Raw genomic sequence first — 13,614 nt, 5'->3', positions numbered from 1 at the left:
AATGCTTTATTTCCTATCACTGCCTTCTTGCCCCTGTAGTTTTTGAGAAGAAATTAGCACTTTGTCTTACTGGAATTCCTTTGTACATAATATGTTCCTTGTCTCTGGTGCTTTCAGAACTCTCTCCTTGTCCCTTGTATTTCTGAGATTGACTACTATGTGTCTGTGCATTTTTCTCTTTGATTTCATCCTGTTTGGAGGTCATAGGTCTTCTTGAATGTGCATATTAATGTCTTTCATTAAATTGGGGTAGTCTTTAGCCATTATTTCTTCAGATATTCCTTCTGCCCATTTCTTTTCTTTCTTATCCTTGCAGGACTCCTATAATATGCAGATTGGTATGCTTAATGGTGTCCCACAGGTCTCTTAAGGCTACTTCACTTTTTAAATTATTTTTTCTTTCTGCCCCTCAGCCTGACTTATTTCAATAATTTTGTCTTTGAGTTCACTGATTCTTTTCTCTGGCAGCTCCAACTTGCTTTTGAAACCCTCTAGGGAATTTTTATTTCAGTTATTGTGTCAAATTCCAGTATTTCTGGGTTGTTTCCTTTTTAAAATTTCTGTCTCTTTAGACTGTCATATTATTCATTCAGTAATTTCCTGAAATCCTTTAGCTCTTTCCTTTATTCATTTTCCCTTGAGCATATTAAGGATCATTACTTAAGGTTTTGTTCGGTATGATCTGGTCCTCTTTATTGATGATTTCTGAATTTTTATCCTGTTCTTTTGGATAGGCCATCATTTCTTCTTTCTTTGGTTGTCTTGTAATCATTTTCTGTACACTGTACATTTTAATATTTTGAAATGTTAACTCTGGGATTGAGTGCCTGAGCTACCTGCTCTTTAAGTTTGTATCTAGCTAGTGACAAGACAATGATTTCCTTGAGTGCCAGGAGCTAACAAAATCAAAGAGCCAAAGCAAAAAAACACTTTCATAATCTTTAGACACTGGCTCTTCCTTGACCTGTGCTATCCTTCAGAGTTCAGCTGTCCTTTCAAGAAGATCAGACTGAGTTGAATGCAAAGTGATGGGTCCTCCTTGTCTTTTTTGAGCCTGTCTTGTGCTTGCTAGTGGCCTTAGGAATTCTCCCATGTGCAGGAATTTGAATGCCCCCTTTTCTGCATATGAAATAGACTTTTCCCCTCTCCTGGGTGCTCTACTTTATGGCTTAAAGCAGGTAAGTCTTTGCCCCAGGCTGTTTTTGACTTGGTTGTTTCTTATAGTGTGTTAGCTGTCCGAAGCTGCTTCCCTCTGTAGGGAAAATTCTGAGAGGGGAGCCCAAGAGGAGTTTCCTGGGTCAGTCTTTCAGGCTGCCTCCTGATTGATTGGCACCAATATATAGGCATCGCAGTGTGCATTCTGGGGATTCTGCTCCCGCTGGAACAGGCCTGAGAATCACAATGGGAGCGCAGGCTGACTCCCCAGGGAATCGGGGAAGGATGGAGGAGGGACCAGAAGGGATCCAGGAGCTTCTCCTACCATATAGAGCTATATTTTGAAGCAACATGTACAGAGTAATTATAAACTTTTTTCTTCTTTTCACCTTCTCCTCCCCTGCTGTTTTTGCTGTCTGTGTCCATTTGCTGTGTGATCTTCCATGTCTATTTCTCTTTTTGTCTTCTCTTCTCATTTCTCCTCTAGGTTTCATTGGGATTCGATCCTGGGGACCTCTGATGTGGAGAGAGGTTCCCTGTCACTTGTGCCACCTCAGTTCTGGTCTCTGCTGTGCTTCACCTTGACTCTACCTTTCATCTTTCTTATGTTGCATCATCATCTTGCTGCATGACTCCATTGCACGGGGACTGGCTCACCACACTAGCACTCGGCTTGCTGCTCGGGCACTCAGCTCACCACATGGGCACTGGCTCACCACGCAGGCAGTTGTGAGGGCACTTGGCTCTCTGTGTGGGTACTGGCTTGCCTCGTGGGTGCTGGCACAACACATGGGCACTCACACAGGCACTCAGCTTGCCACGCGGGCACTCGCCTCACCATGTGGGCACTTGGCTCACCGCATGGGCACCCACATGGGCACTCAGCTCACCACGCAGGCCCTGGCTCACCATGCAGGCACACTTTCTCTTCTTTTTCACCAAGAGGCCCCAGGGATTGAACCCAGGTCCTCCCATATGGTAGGTGGAGGCCTTATCATTTGAGCCACATCTGCTTTCCAGGAATTACAAATTTTTGATAAATATTGAGACCTTAATATATCTCAGGCATTGACAAGGTGTTTTACATATATTGTGCTCTTTAATCCTCAGTACAGTGAGGTATAAGTAGCATCGCCTTCATCATTATTGTCATTCCCATTTTTAGATGAGGTAACTGAAACATAAACAGGTGAACTAACTTGCCCAAAGGGTACATAAATAGTAAGTGACGGAACTGAGATTTCATGTATTCTGACTCCATACCGCTTGCTCTTAACCACCACAAATGTGTGCGTATATGGGTGTATACATATATATATGTATATATGTTGATAATATTGAAAATGACTGTTTATAATTGTATAAAGACATAGGAATAGATGTGGTCTTTTTTGTTAGATGTGTCATCTGTGCTAATTTTCTTCACTGATTTTTACTGAAATGTGCTATATAGATAAGTAGCACAGCAAGAGGTTTTAGGCATTTGGCTTCCATATTTTAGGCCGGATTCATTAAAGGAGGAAGTTTATATTTTATGTTTTTATATATGCTTATTTTTATTAATACATTTGTAAATTTCCTTAGAAAGATGTGCGGGACATCCTCACTCCAGTTGAGATTGAAGCTGCTTACCACCTTGGACATCACGTCATCAGTAAACGAAGTACAGAGGAATTCCCACCACTTCAGCCAATTCTTCAGCAGAAGAAAGAAAAAGACATGATTAAAAAAACGGTTGGATTATTTTCCATTGATTGACATATAACTAAAGAATTTTTTTGAAATGTGGCATAATTCTGATTTATTTTCATTTTTAAAATACATAGTATATCATGTTTGCCATTTTCCCTTATTTTTAAATTCCCTTTAGGATACTGCACTGCATATTTTTAAATATAGTAGTACTTTCCCATATATAGAAAATGTTAATTTTCTCTCCTCAATGCCTTGCCAGTGAGGAAAATTTATTACTAGAGAGAAATCATAATGGAGTTAGTTACTCAGTGTCATCGTGTGTGGTCTGTTTCTCTTTCTCGTTTTCTGCCCATTTCTCTCGCATTTAGTCTCCTTCTCCAACTTTTCCTACCCATGGATTCCCTCATGTCTTGTCAGTCGCATTTCCCTTGTTGGGTTTTTACACATTCATAAACATGTATTGATGCTATAAAATAACTTCTCCTTTTTAATTTCATTATATTCTTTTCATCTAGATTCCATGATAAATTGCATTTTAAAATGCACCCTGCATTCTAACCAGTGAACTGCTTTTTCTAAATTATTCCAAATTATTTCATTTTCACTGATGGTGTCTTCATTCCCAGGAGTGCTGTTGTTCAGACCTTTATTGCCCAACAATGCAAAGACCTGGTCGGTAGATGAGTGTGGGAGTGATAAAAGCACTCAGTAAGATGCTTGCTAATGACACTCAAAATATACAAGGTGAAAGGACATCCAGAGATCTAGTTTATACCCTGCCCAGATATATCACCTTCGATACTTTCAGATATTTGAATTTATATTTGAATTTATAATCCCCACTGTCTAGAATATTACATCAAAGTTAGTAACAGGAGCAGATTTTCTCTATATCTTTATATGAAAATATTCATTTTTTTCATTCTTCTGCTGAACTTCAGTTTCCAATACCAACTATTTTCAAACCTATTATAATGAAAATCTCAATTCTACAAGAACACAGACTAAAACCGTAGTGGTTTAGAGTTATATTACACTGATTAAATTTTGATTCTCAGAATAACCTGCTTGTCAAATAAGAGTAGCAGAGAAATTCATATTTATTTAAACATTTAAAAAAATATTTATTCTTTCCCCCTCTGCAATTCCAGATATAGGCAGTCTGTGGTCTGACCGGCTGTTGACAAAACTCTAGTCACTCCCCACTGTTGTGACCTACTAGATCTTTTTGTTCTGTATCTTTCCCTCTTTTACCTATTGCTCTCCTTTTCCTTTCCTTTTTTCCTCTCCATTTTTCCTTTGTCCAGCTTATATCTCAGGCCTTCCCATGTACCTTGTGGTATCTTTGGGTCCTCTTGAAATGCTCAGAACTAAATAAATTCCCTAACCCTTATGATAGACTATCATTTAATTTTGTTCAGTGATTGCTGAAATTAACATTTCTACAATTCAATGAATATAAAATCACTATTCTGCCATCTGCCAAAATTTAGTGAGCTGTGCTTTTTGTATAATAAATGGGATCAAACTTCAGCACCAGAAAACTGAAATGAACTTGACAAACATATTGACATTCCAAGTTTTTAAACTATTACACAGGTTACTATTAAAGTTTGAATAAACTGTATTTCCACAACTATTATGAAAGGGAAAAAAACTATTTGGTTGGGACGAGAGGAAATGAGTATCTATGAAAAATTGAGAACATACTCATATTCTACCATCATCTATTTAGTGCTTTTGATTTAACTCCTTTGTCAAACTTTATTTCCCATAACAAATTTAGACTCTAAATTTTATTATTGGAGGAACTGAGTTCCTTTGCCCTGAAATTACTTGTCATTTGAACTTACTAATTCTAAATTGGACTTTTCAAAGGGGAGAGTCTGAGTTATCAGTTTGATAAATTAATATCATTTTCCTTATGCACTACAGATATCCTGTCCTTTAAAAATGTATGGAAATGTACTTACTGACTGAACCAAAATAAAAAATACTGTCATATTTTATTTTCAGATAAATTTTGCGAGATTTTGTTCTCATGAAAATTGTTCTGCTGATTTACATGTTTCTGCAAAGATCGGATTTTCGAAGTAAGTGTAATATATTCTCTGTTACGCATTAAGATAGAGGGAATGAATGCATGTGTTGGTTCCAATGAGAATTGGGACTATAAGAGTATACCTTTGGGGTTATCAGCATTTAAAGAACTGAAAAAGAATAATGTTCTACCCAGAGAGATCAAAAAGTCTCAATACACTCTCATATATGTATATGTTTAAGGAATACCAATTTTTTGAAGAGTATGTGAGCACCAAGGCTAAATGAAGCATGTTTTAATCTTTCTTTGAAACTCAGAAGATATTTCAAGATTTTATTTGCCTTGGGTTATCACATCATAATTGCAGTTGTGTTTTAGACATTTAAGTGACTCTTAAAAGAATCTTAATGGCAAATGAGCTAACTTTTACTATACAATACTTAGTTTTGTATCACTAGAAAATTGGTTGTATAATTAAGACTGGTATAATGAAACAAAAAAAATCCCTAAAAAATGTATACCAAATTTTAATGAGGAATAAACATTCTTGCTCTTCTAAATTCACAGAAGAGGAAGCAGAGTAAAAAGAAAAGGTATTTAACATTCTTAGAATAGTGCTCAGCAGATTGAAAGAACTAGATATATGTTGGTTGCTGTTATTATTTTATGATGAGAAATAAACCCATTGTAATTTTGTATCATGTGTAGATATTTCATATTCAAATTGTTTCTCATAATCAGAGAGCAGATGGAAGAAAACGAGGACCAGAGAGATAGAATCCATACCTTAGGTTGAGGGCTGATGTATATGGGAAGTGAAAGTGGTGAAGGAAGCATTTTCTCCACTCCAAGGAAAATGGGAGAAATTGTTTTGAAGGAAGCAAGTTTAATTAGGGCCATGTTGAATTTGGTGGGTCTTCTCTATATAGCTCTCTCCTTAAAAGTCTAGTTCATGGTTACATTTGGAGGTCCTCTACACATTAGTGGCTTTTGAGAATGCCTGAGGGTTGGTAATGTTGGTTCCACAGAGAAAAGGACTAAAGATCAAATCTTGGGAGATGATTGTATTTAAAGAGTTTAAAGAGACTAGGGAGTCACTGTGGGAGACTGAAAAGGTATGCTCCGATAACTAAGAGGACAGCCAAGTTCACACTGAAATAGCCAATGGAGAATATAAAATTTTGCAGAGAGATCAAATAACACAGTGACTGAAGAAAGGTCATTGGAGTCAACATTTAAAATGTTACTGGTTGGGAAAAAAGGATATCACTGGCAGATTTCAAAACTGAAATTCTATACAGTAGTAGTTAAATGACAAGTGTTTAAAGACTAGAGATGAAGTAGAGGTAGCAAAAGATTATGGCAATAAAAGGATGGAGAGTATACGGGGACAAGTAGTTTCAATTGAAGGACTTTTTTTTTATTAATACTTAGGAGATGTGGTTAATTTTTATGTTTTTATCAAATGTTATTTATTTGATCATGGGGAAACACAAGCAAGTGTGAGAGTCAAAGGCAGAGAAAAAATGAATTAGAGAAGCCTGCTTAAATCCGGGAAACATTCTTCAGTCTCTGCTTGAACTCTCCTCTGAAGCCTTTGACAGCTGTTTACTTCCTCTTTCAAACATCTTTTTCTTTAATTTCTCTCTCTTCTTCTCTATCCCCTCCTTCTCAATCTCCTTTGGAGCGTCTTTGATATTTACCCTGTTAACTCGCTAAATGGTCCTCCCTTAGCCCTTTCTCACAGTATCTTTGAGTTTCCCACTTCATATCCACTTGCCTAGATCACACTTCACGGATGCTACACAGATTCCACCTGTCCGGTCACTATCCACAAATTACAACAATTTGATTGCCAAAGCTAGGGATCGACCTAGCTACTTCTCCCTTTCTGCCTCTTTCACCTTGACATCCAGTAAATTCCTAAATCTTACAATCTACCACCTAAATATATTTTTATCTACCATACTTCTCTACTTTTCTATCTCTGCCACTCTTGTCCCAAATCAGGCATACCGTATCCTTCCTGGATCACTGAGCTCTCCTACTTTCTGGGCTGCTGGCCCTTAATGGTGTATTATTCCAATTCCTCTACCACAGTGTTTCCAGAGTGAGCTTTTAAATATCTAATAACAGTGCTTCAGTGGTTCCTCATAAAATTAAAATATAAATTCCTCAGTCCTGATTCTCACTAATTCCCCAGGGTTTGTTTTCATCAGTGGCATAGTATTTATAGTTGCCTGGCCATGCTATGCTCTTCAGTGCCTCTCTATCTTTTCACTTCTCCCACTTCTACTGATAAACTTTATTCATCCTTTAAATTTCAGTTACCTCCTAGGTGAAGCCCTCTTGTCTCCAGCTATGTAAACTTGAGTCTCTTTGTACCCCAGTCCAGTTGCACCTCTGATCACCGCCGTTATCCTGTAAGCATAATCCTTCAAGGCATCTGAGTATTCCAAATGCCTAACCCAATGCCTAGACTGCTGTAGGCTACTAGCAGATGTTTACTGAGAAAGGGATGACACCCTGAAGCTGATAGACTATAATGGTTCCAGGTGGAGGAGTTAGCCTTAGAAAGAAGTTACAGTTCTCCTTATCTTGAGATAAAATGCTCTGGAGTGATGCTTGGCAATATTAAGAAATTTCAATATGGAAAGAAGGGAAATGTAGGGAATTCATGGATGATCAGGATATAAAACGTATACATAGATGGAAAGTGAGGGCTTAGAGGATGGTTTGGGAACTTTAATGGAATGGGAAAAGATTGAAAATAGCTGTTATGATAAATGGGACAGAGAATCAACTAGGAATGAGTAAAAATGTTGGCGAACAGTGCTGAGCACCCTGCTGAGGTGAGATCACATATGGCAGAGAATAAATTAATTCTTTTCACTTAAGCAAGGCCAGTATAGCCTTGAGCATCCCGTTAGGGCCAAGAAGCCCTAACCTATTTGATTGATAATTGGACTTTATACCTACATTACCCAGATTGGCTGCTTAGATAGTCCAGAAACAGTGAATACTTTGTATTGTGTGGCACCTTTGTTAATTTATTGGTCGAATAATTTATTAGCCTTCCCATTTATATGTATTTTTAATAAATTATTTAGTCTTATTCATGGTTTTGCCTTCATGAACCTTTAATGAGAAGGAAAATTGTGTATGGTAAAGCTTTTTTAAGCTTCAATTAAGTAGCATTTTCATTTTCTTGAATCAGACACTCCTGCTATGTTCTTTGTCATCTTTTTCTTTTTTCAATCCCTCTGCCTATGAGAAAATGGGATATGAAAATGTATCTGAAAATATTACTAAGAAAATTTCTTTCCTACAGAATGAAAATTTATCATATCAAAGTATTAGTTGAATTATTGGTTTTTATCCATTACATATTTTCTCACAATAAAAAATTACATTTTCTCCCCTGCATCATCAGTTTGTAGTGATAATACTTCTTTTTGTCTAAATGTCAAGCTCATTATGATTTCAAATGGCAGCTGTCAGAGTATGAAACAGTGTTTCTCAAAGTGTGGTCTTTAGGGTCACCTGCACGAGAGTCACCTGGAAGGTGTAATAGAAATGCAGGTTCCTAGCCCCAGAGCATCCAAATCAGAATCTTTGGGGACCACTCCAGAAATCTTCACTATGAGAAGGGCTCTCAGTGATTTTTTTATCACACTAAAATCCAAGAACCAATGTTGTAATGATTAAGAGCTTCAGATTTGAAGTCAAACCAATCTTGGTTCCAGTCCAATATCTGCCATTGACTAGCTGAATGACCTTTTTAGAGAAGCCTTGAACACTCTCTATAAATATTTTTCCTATTTGGTAAGTAGGTAAAATAATTCTATAGGATTGTTTTGAAGATAAAAAACAATAATGCAGATATAGTGCATAACACAAAGCTTGGTACATGTGAAGATTCAATAGAAGTTATTATTTTTGATACATTATGACTGAACTATTTAGAGATCACAAGGCAATATTTTAATTTGGCCATGAAAGAAAATAGAGCCAATGAATTCTAAATAGAGATGTACTGATTATTTGTCCTGAGTTTGTTTCATTATATCCTGAGAATGCTGATGACAGGATATATAGTTTTCACCTTTATAAAGAAAGTTACAGCTGTTTTTATGAGGTACTGGAAACTCTTCTAATTGATTTTCAGACTCATAAACAAATTACTTTGTATTTTTAGTGAATTATACTCCACCACATAAAAATATGCCCCTCTCACTTAGGTGTCTTCTCTCCCTTCTCAGTCACAGTAGGCAAATTGTGACCATATGTTCTCTGCATTCTCACAACTATAAATCCCCTGGCAATAATGTTATTTATGTGCCCCAGAGCTATGGTCCTATTTTAGGTAAATGTATTTATTCAGTACAGAAGATGAGCTTCTGAAGTCCACAATAATAGACTGTGCACAGCACACTAAACAGTGCTTATGTACTGTCTCGTGTTTGCATTAAGTTGAGGCTTCCTCCTTTATGTCTAAATTCTCAGCACAATCAGCTACATTTAATTGGACTTCCACTGCAAAAGAAATATTAATGAATAAGACATTATGAAGATAGAAAGGTACTAGCTGGTGTCGGCCATTAGATAAGCCATTTAAAATCAAGTTTTTCCTATAGATTCCTGATATAAATGACACTACTGCTTATCTGTACCTCAGTTGTGCTTCCAGGGTAAGTGACGAGATTTGTAAGAGCTAATAATTTCCTTCTCAAAAACTGTATGTCATTCCCACTTATTGATGTAGCCACGGTTGTGTGATAATGCCATTAATTTATTGGTTATTTAAATAAGTGAATTGCCACTACATTGTGTGCTTCATATCAGTCAGGAATGCTTTTAGTTGCAAGTGACAGAATACCTGGCTGCTGGCTGCTAGTGACATACACAATCAAGGCATTTTGTTAGTTTGCATAATGAGCAGTCTGGGGAGGTGGTTGCAGGTTTGGTGCAGTGGCTCACCCAAGTCTGGATATTGATAGTTGACTTGGCCCTTCTTTTGGCCTTTCCCCCATGGTCACAAGATGGCTGTAGTAGCACGAAAGAGTCAAGGAAGAAAAAGAATAAAAAGGTAAGAGCAAAATGCTTTGTCCTCTTGGGGCTATCTTTCCAGGAAAGGAAGTGCCTTAGCAGATTTTTTATATCTCATTAACTGTATCACATGCTCAGCCATGAATCTGTCATGGCTGAAGGGAGCTGGAGTCATCGTGATTATATTAGATTGATCGTGATACATTCCCAGAAGCTGAGTCCAGGACATGTCTTCTTCATGTTAAGGGAATGCTGCCTACTACCTGAGTAATCCACAGTTGTGTTCGCAGCTAAGAAAGGAAATCATTGTTGGGAAAACAATGAGCAACATCTGCCACTATGGCTTTGACCTCCAAAAGAGCAAGCCTAATGAAATTGTCCATTTTAAAAATGAAGATAATAGTAATATTTGCTTCACTGATCTCGGAAAATTTCAGAATGATGAAGCATAGTCTTTGTAAAACTGAAACATACTAATTTCTTATTCAGTGTTTTAATTCATGTTCTGCCATTCTCCTCTTTTTTTTTTTAAATGCTTTTAAATTTATTTATCTCCCCTTCCCCCCAGTTGTCTGCTCTCTCTGTCCATTCGCTGCATGTTCTGTGACCACTTCTATCCTTATCAGCAGCACGCGGAATCTGTGTTTCTTTTTGTCGCGTCATCTTGTTGCGTCAGCGCTCCGTGTGTGCGGCACCATTCCTGGGCAGGCTGCGCTTTCTTTCCCGCTGGGTGCCTCTCCTTATGGGGTGCACTCCTTGCGTGTGGGGCTCCCCTATGCGGGGGACACCCCTGCGTGGCAGGGCACTCCTTGCGCGCATCAGCACTGCGCATGGGCCAGTTCCACACGGGTCAAGGAGGCCCGGGGTTTGAACCGCGGACCTCCCATGTGGTAGTTGGACTCCCTATCCATTGGGCCTAGTCCGCTTCCCTGCCATTCTCCTCTTGACCTCAGTGAGTTTGCCATTATGTTCTTAACATGTTAGGTAACGTATTTATTCCAGTAGGCAAGAATTTTTCAGTACTGTATCCTGAGATCAGTAGGAAAAAAGAAGATAGAATTTTGCTTGGACCTATAGGTCATTTGCTGCAAGCTATTTTTGGTCAAAGAAATGAGTTATATACCTTGATACAGTAAAGTATGATATCAGTTTACTTGATATTTTGTTCTAGTGTCTTGATTTTAAAAAAAGAGTTAGCTATGAAGCACTAATTCTTTTTATCAATGAAAAGGACATTAAATTATACAAAGATCTGGGGGAACAATTTCTTGCAAAATGAAATTCCACTCAGGAAGATCATAGAACATGGTCCTCAAATACACCATGCTTTTATTTTCCTTCCTTCACTTAAGTTATGATTTTGCATTACATAGTACCTTGATTTGTTGAAATTATGTGGATTCTGAACTGTTATGTAAATTTCAAGTCTGCATGTGCATGTTTTAATGAAGAACAAACTATGATTCCCGAGAAAGCTTTGGTTCAGCCTTGTCATTCTTCCAGATGTGCACCTGGTCCTTTACTATGTCTCACAGAGAATGCTGGTGGGCATCTTTCCGAGGGCATCTGCCTAATGAATCAAAATGTAGTAAGATGTATATCAAAAAAGGGAAGAATTGTAATCATAGTAATGTGGCAAAATAGCTTAAAAATGGAAAATAAACCAGGAGTCTAGCTGCTGAAATGTGAACATTGTGCTTCTCTTTAATTTGCTGTTGTCTTGGAACCTAGCTGTTTATGCAGTGCTTTCACCTTCTGTTGCTTGTCTAAGTGCCAACTTCTTTCCCAAAGGTGTTCAGTGACTAATGCTTTGGTTACAAGCCAGAATATTTTATAAATGTCTATTTCTAGGCAGCTCTTCTACAAGTCTTAATTAAACTTTAATGTCAAGCTGAAGTTTACTTTTAGAATCTCTCCGGTTCCTTTAGTTGTAACATGATTACAAAGCAGTAGGAAGAATGTAGGGCAGCCATTTTCCTGCACATTTCCTCTCTCCTGTTTAACACAGTGCTACCAAGCAGATGCATACCTGTGTAACCCAAAGGTTTGCAATACAGGAAGGAGGAAATCAGCCATTTCCTAAAATGTTGGGAGATATAACACACTATCCCTTAGTCAACTTCCTCCACCCTAAATTAATAGCTGTGTTTTAGAATTACTGCTTTGCTAGCTATTACAGATTCCAATAGCAATATCCAAACTCTCAAATGAAGGATCAGAAACTAGACGTGCTACATGTGGAAGTATTCTTCATTCCATTCTCCTATATATTAACCACCAAGGAGTTAATTGGACTAGTGGATAATTTTCTCTAATGCTCGAGGCTTCTGAGGTTGAATGGCTGTGCCTTATGTTGTCTGAATTAATGAAGTGTCTATTATAGGCAGAATAATGCAGAATAGAGTTTAAGTAGCTATAGTAATATGTTATATGTTTGTTTTGAAATTAATTATACTCATCAATTAGACTGCTCTGTGTCAGGAGTCAGCAAACTTTTTATATGAAAGGACAGATAATAAATATTTTAGGTTTTGCAGGCCAAAGTATCTCTGTCACTTATTCAACATTTCCACTGTAGTAAGAAATCAGCCACGGGAAGCAGACTTGGTCCAATGGATAGGGCATCCGCCTACCACATGGGAGGTCCAAGGTTCAAACCCAGCGCCTCCTTGACCCATGTGGAGCTGGCCCATATGCAGTGCTGATGCATGCAAGGAGTGCCGTGCCATGCAGGGGTGTCCCCCGCGTAGGGGAGCCCCACGGGCAAGGAGTGCGCCCCGTAAGGAGAGCCGCCCAGCGTGAAAGAAAGTGCAGCCTGCCCAGGAATGGCACCGCACACATGGAGAGCTGACACAACAAGATGACGCAACAAAAAGAAACACAGATTCCCTGTGCCACTGATAAGGATAGAAGCGGTCACAGAAGAACACACAGTGAATGAACACAGACAGTTGGGGAACAGGGGAGAGAAATAAATAAGTAATCTTTGAAAAAAAAAGAAATCAGCCATAGACAATGCATAGACAGAGTGTGACTGTGTTCCGATAAAGATTTATTTACAAAAGCTGGCAGCAGTCTAAATTTGGCCTGTAGACAGTAGTTTGCCTACTTTACCTCTATGGTATGTTTGCTCTCTCATAGCAATTCTGCAGTACATCTTTATTTCTGTTATTTAAGTATAGTTCCCTATGGTATATTTTGTTATTTAAATATAGTTTATTAGTATAACTTAAGTGGGTCACTAAAATCAGCCAAGTTTCAGAGCTTTTATGGAATTAATCCTGGGTTAAAAATCCATAAGCATCTTCATATGTATTATAGAAGTAGTTATGTACATTTACCAAAAGACAGTTTATGATGACCCCAAACTAGGAGCTGCTCAGATTCCCATCAATAGTTGAATGGATAAATAAAATGTGGTATATTCACAAAATGAAATAAATATACAAATGAGAATAAACAGTTTACAGCTACATGCACAAATACAAGTAAGTATCACAAACAAAATATTTTAGTAAAAAAATTTTGTGTGTGTGTTAACGAAAGCACATGTACAGGGAAGCAGATGTGGCTTAAGTAGTTGAGCACCCGCTTCCCACATGGGAGGTCCCAGGTTAGGTCCCCGGGCTTCTTAAAAAAAAAAAAAAAACAAGCAAAGGAAAAAAACCAACTCA

General features: G+C 37.8%; 1 protein-coding gene across 1 annotated transcript in view; it reads left to right on the top strand.

Moving 5' to 3' along the window:
• Nucleotides 1-13,614, top strand: part of ITGA4 (integrin subunit alpha 4) — an 89,451-nt gene that overhangs the window by 54,336 nt on the left and 21,501 nt on the right. Inside the window, exons 16-17 of the mRNA XM_058300551.1 lie at nt 2,740-2,889; nt 4,867-4,943. Of these exons, the coding sequence (XP_058156534.1) occupies nt 2,740-2,889; nt 4,867-4,943 (227 nt within the window). The remainder of the gene's footprint in view (nt 1-2,739; nt 2,890-4,866; nt 4,944-13,614) is intronic.

This window comes from Dasypus novemcinctus, chromosome 7 (genome assembly GCF_030445035.2).
Source record: "Dasypus novemcinctus isolate mDasNov1 chromosome 7, mDasNov1.1.hap2, whole genome shotgun sequence".
NCBI lineage: Eukaryota > Metazoa > Chordata > Mammalia > Cingulata > Dasypodidae > Dasypus > Dasypus novemcinctus.
Note: the sequence above shows the minus strand (reverse complement) of the source record. Positions and strands in the feature narration are given on the sequence as shown.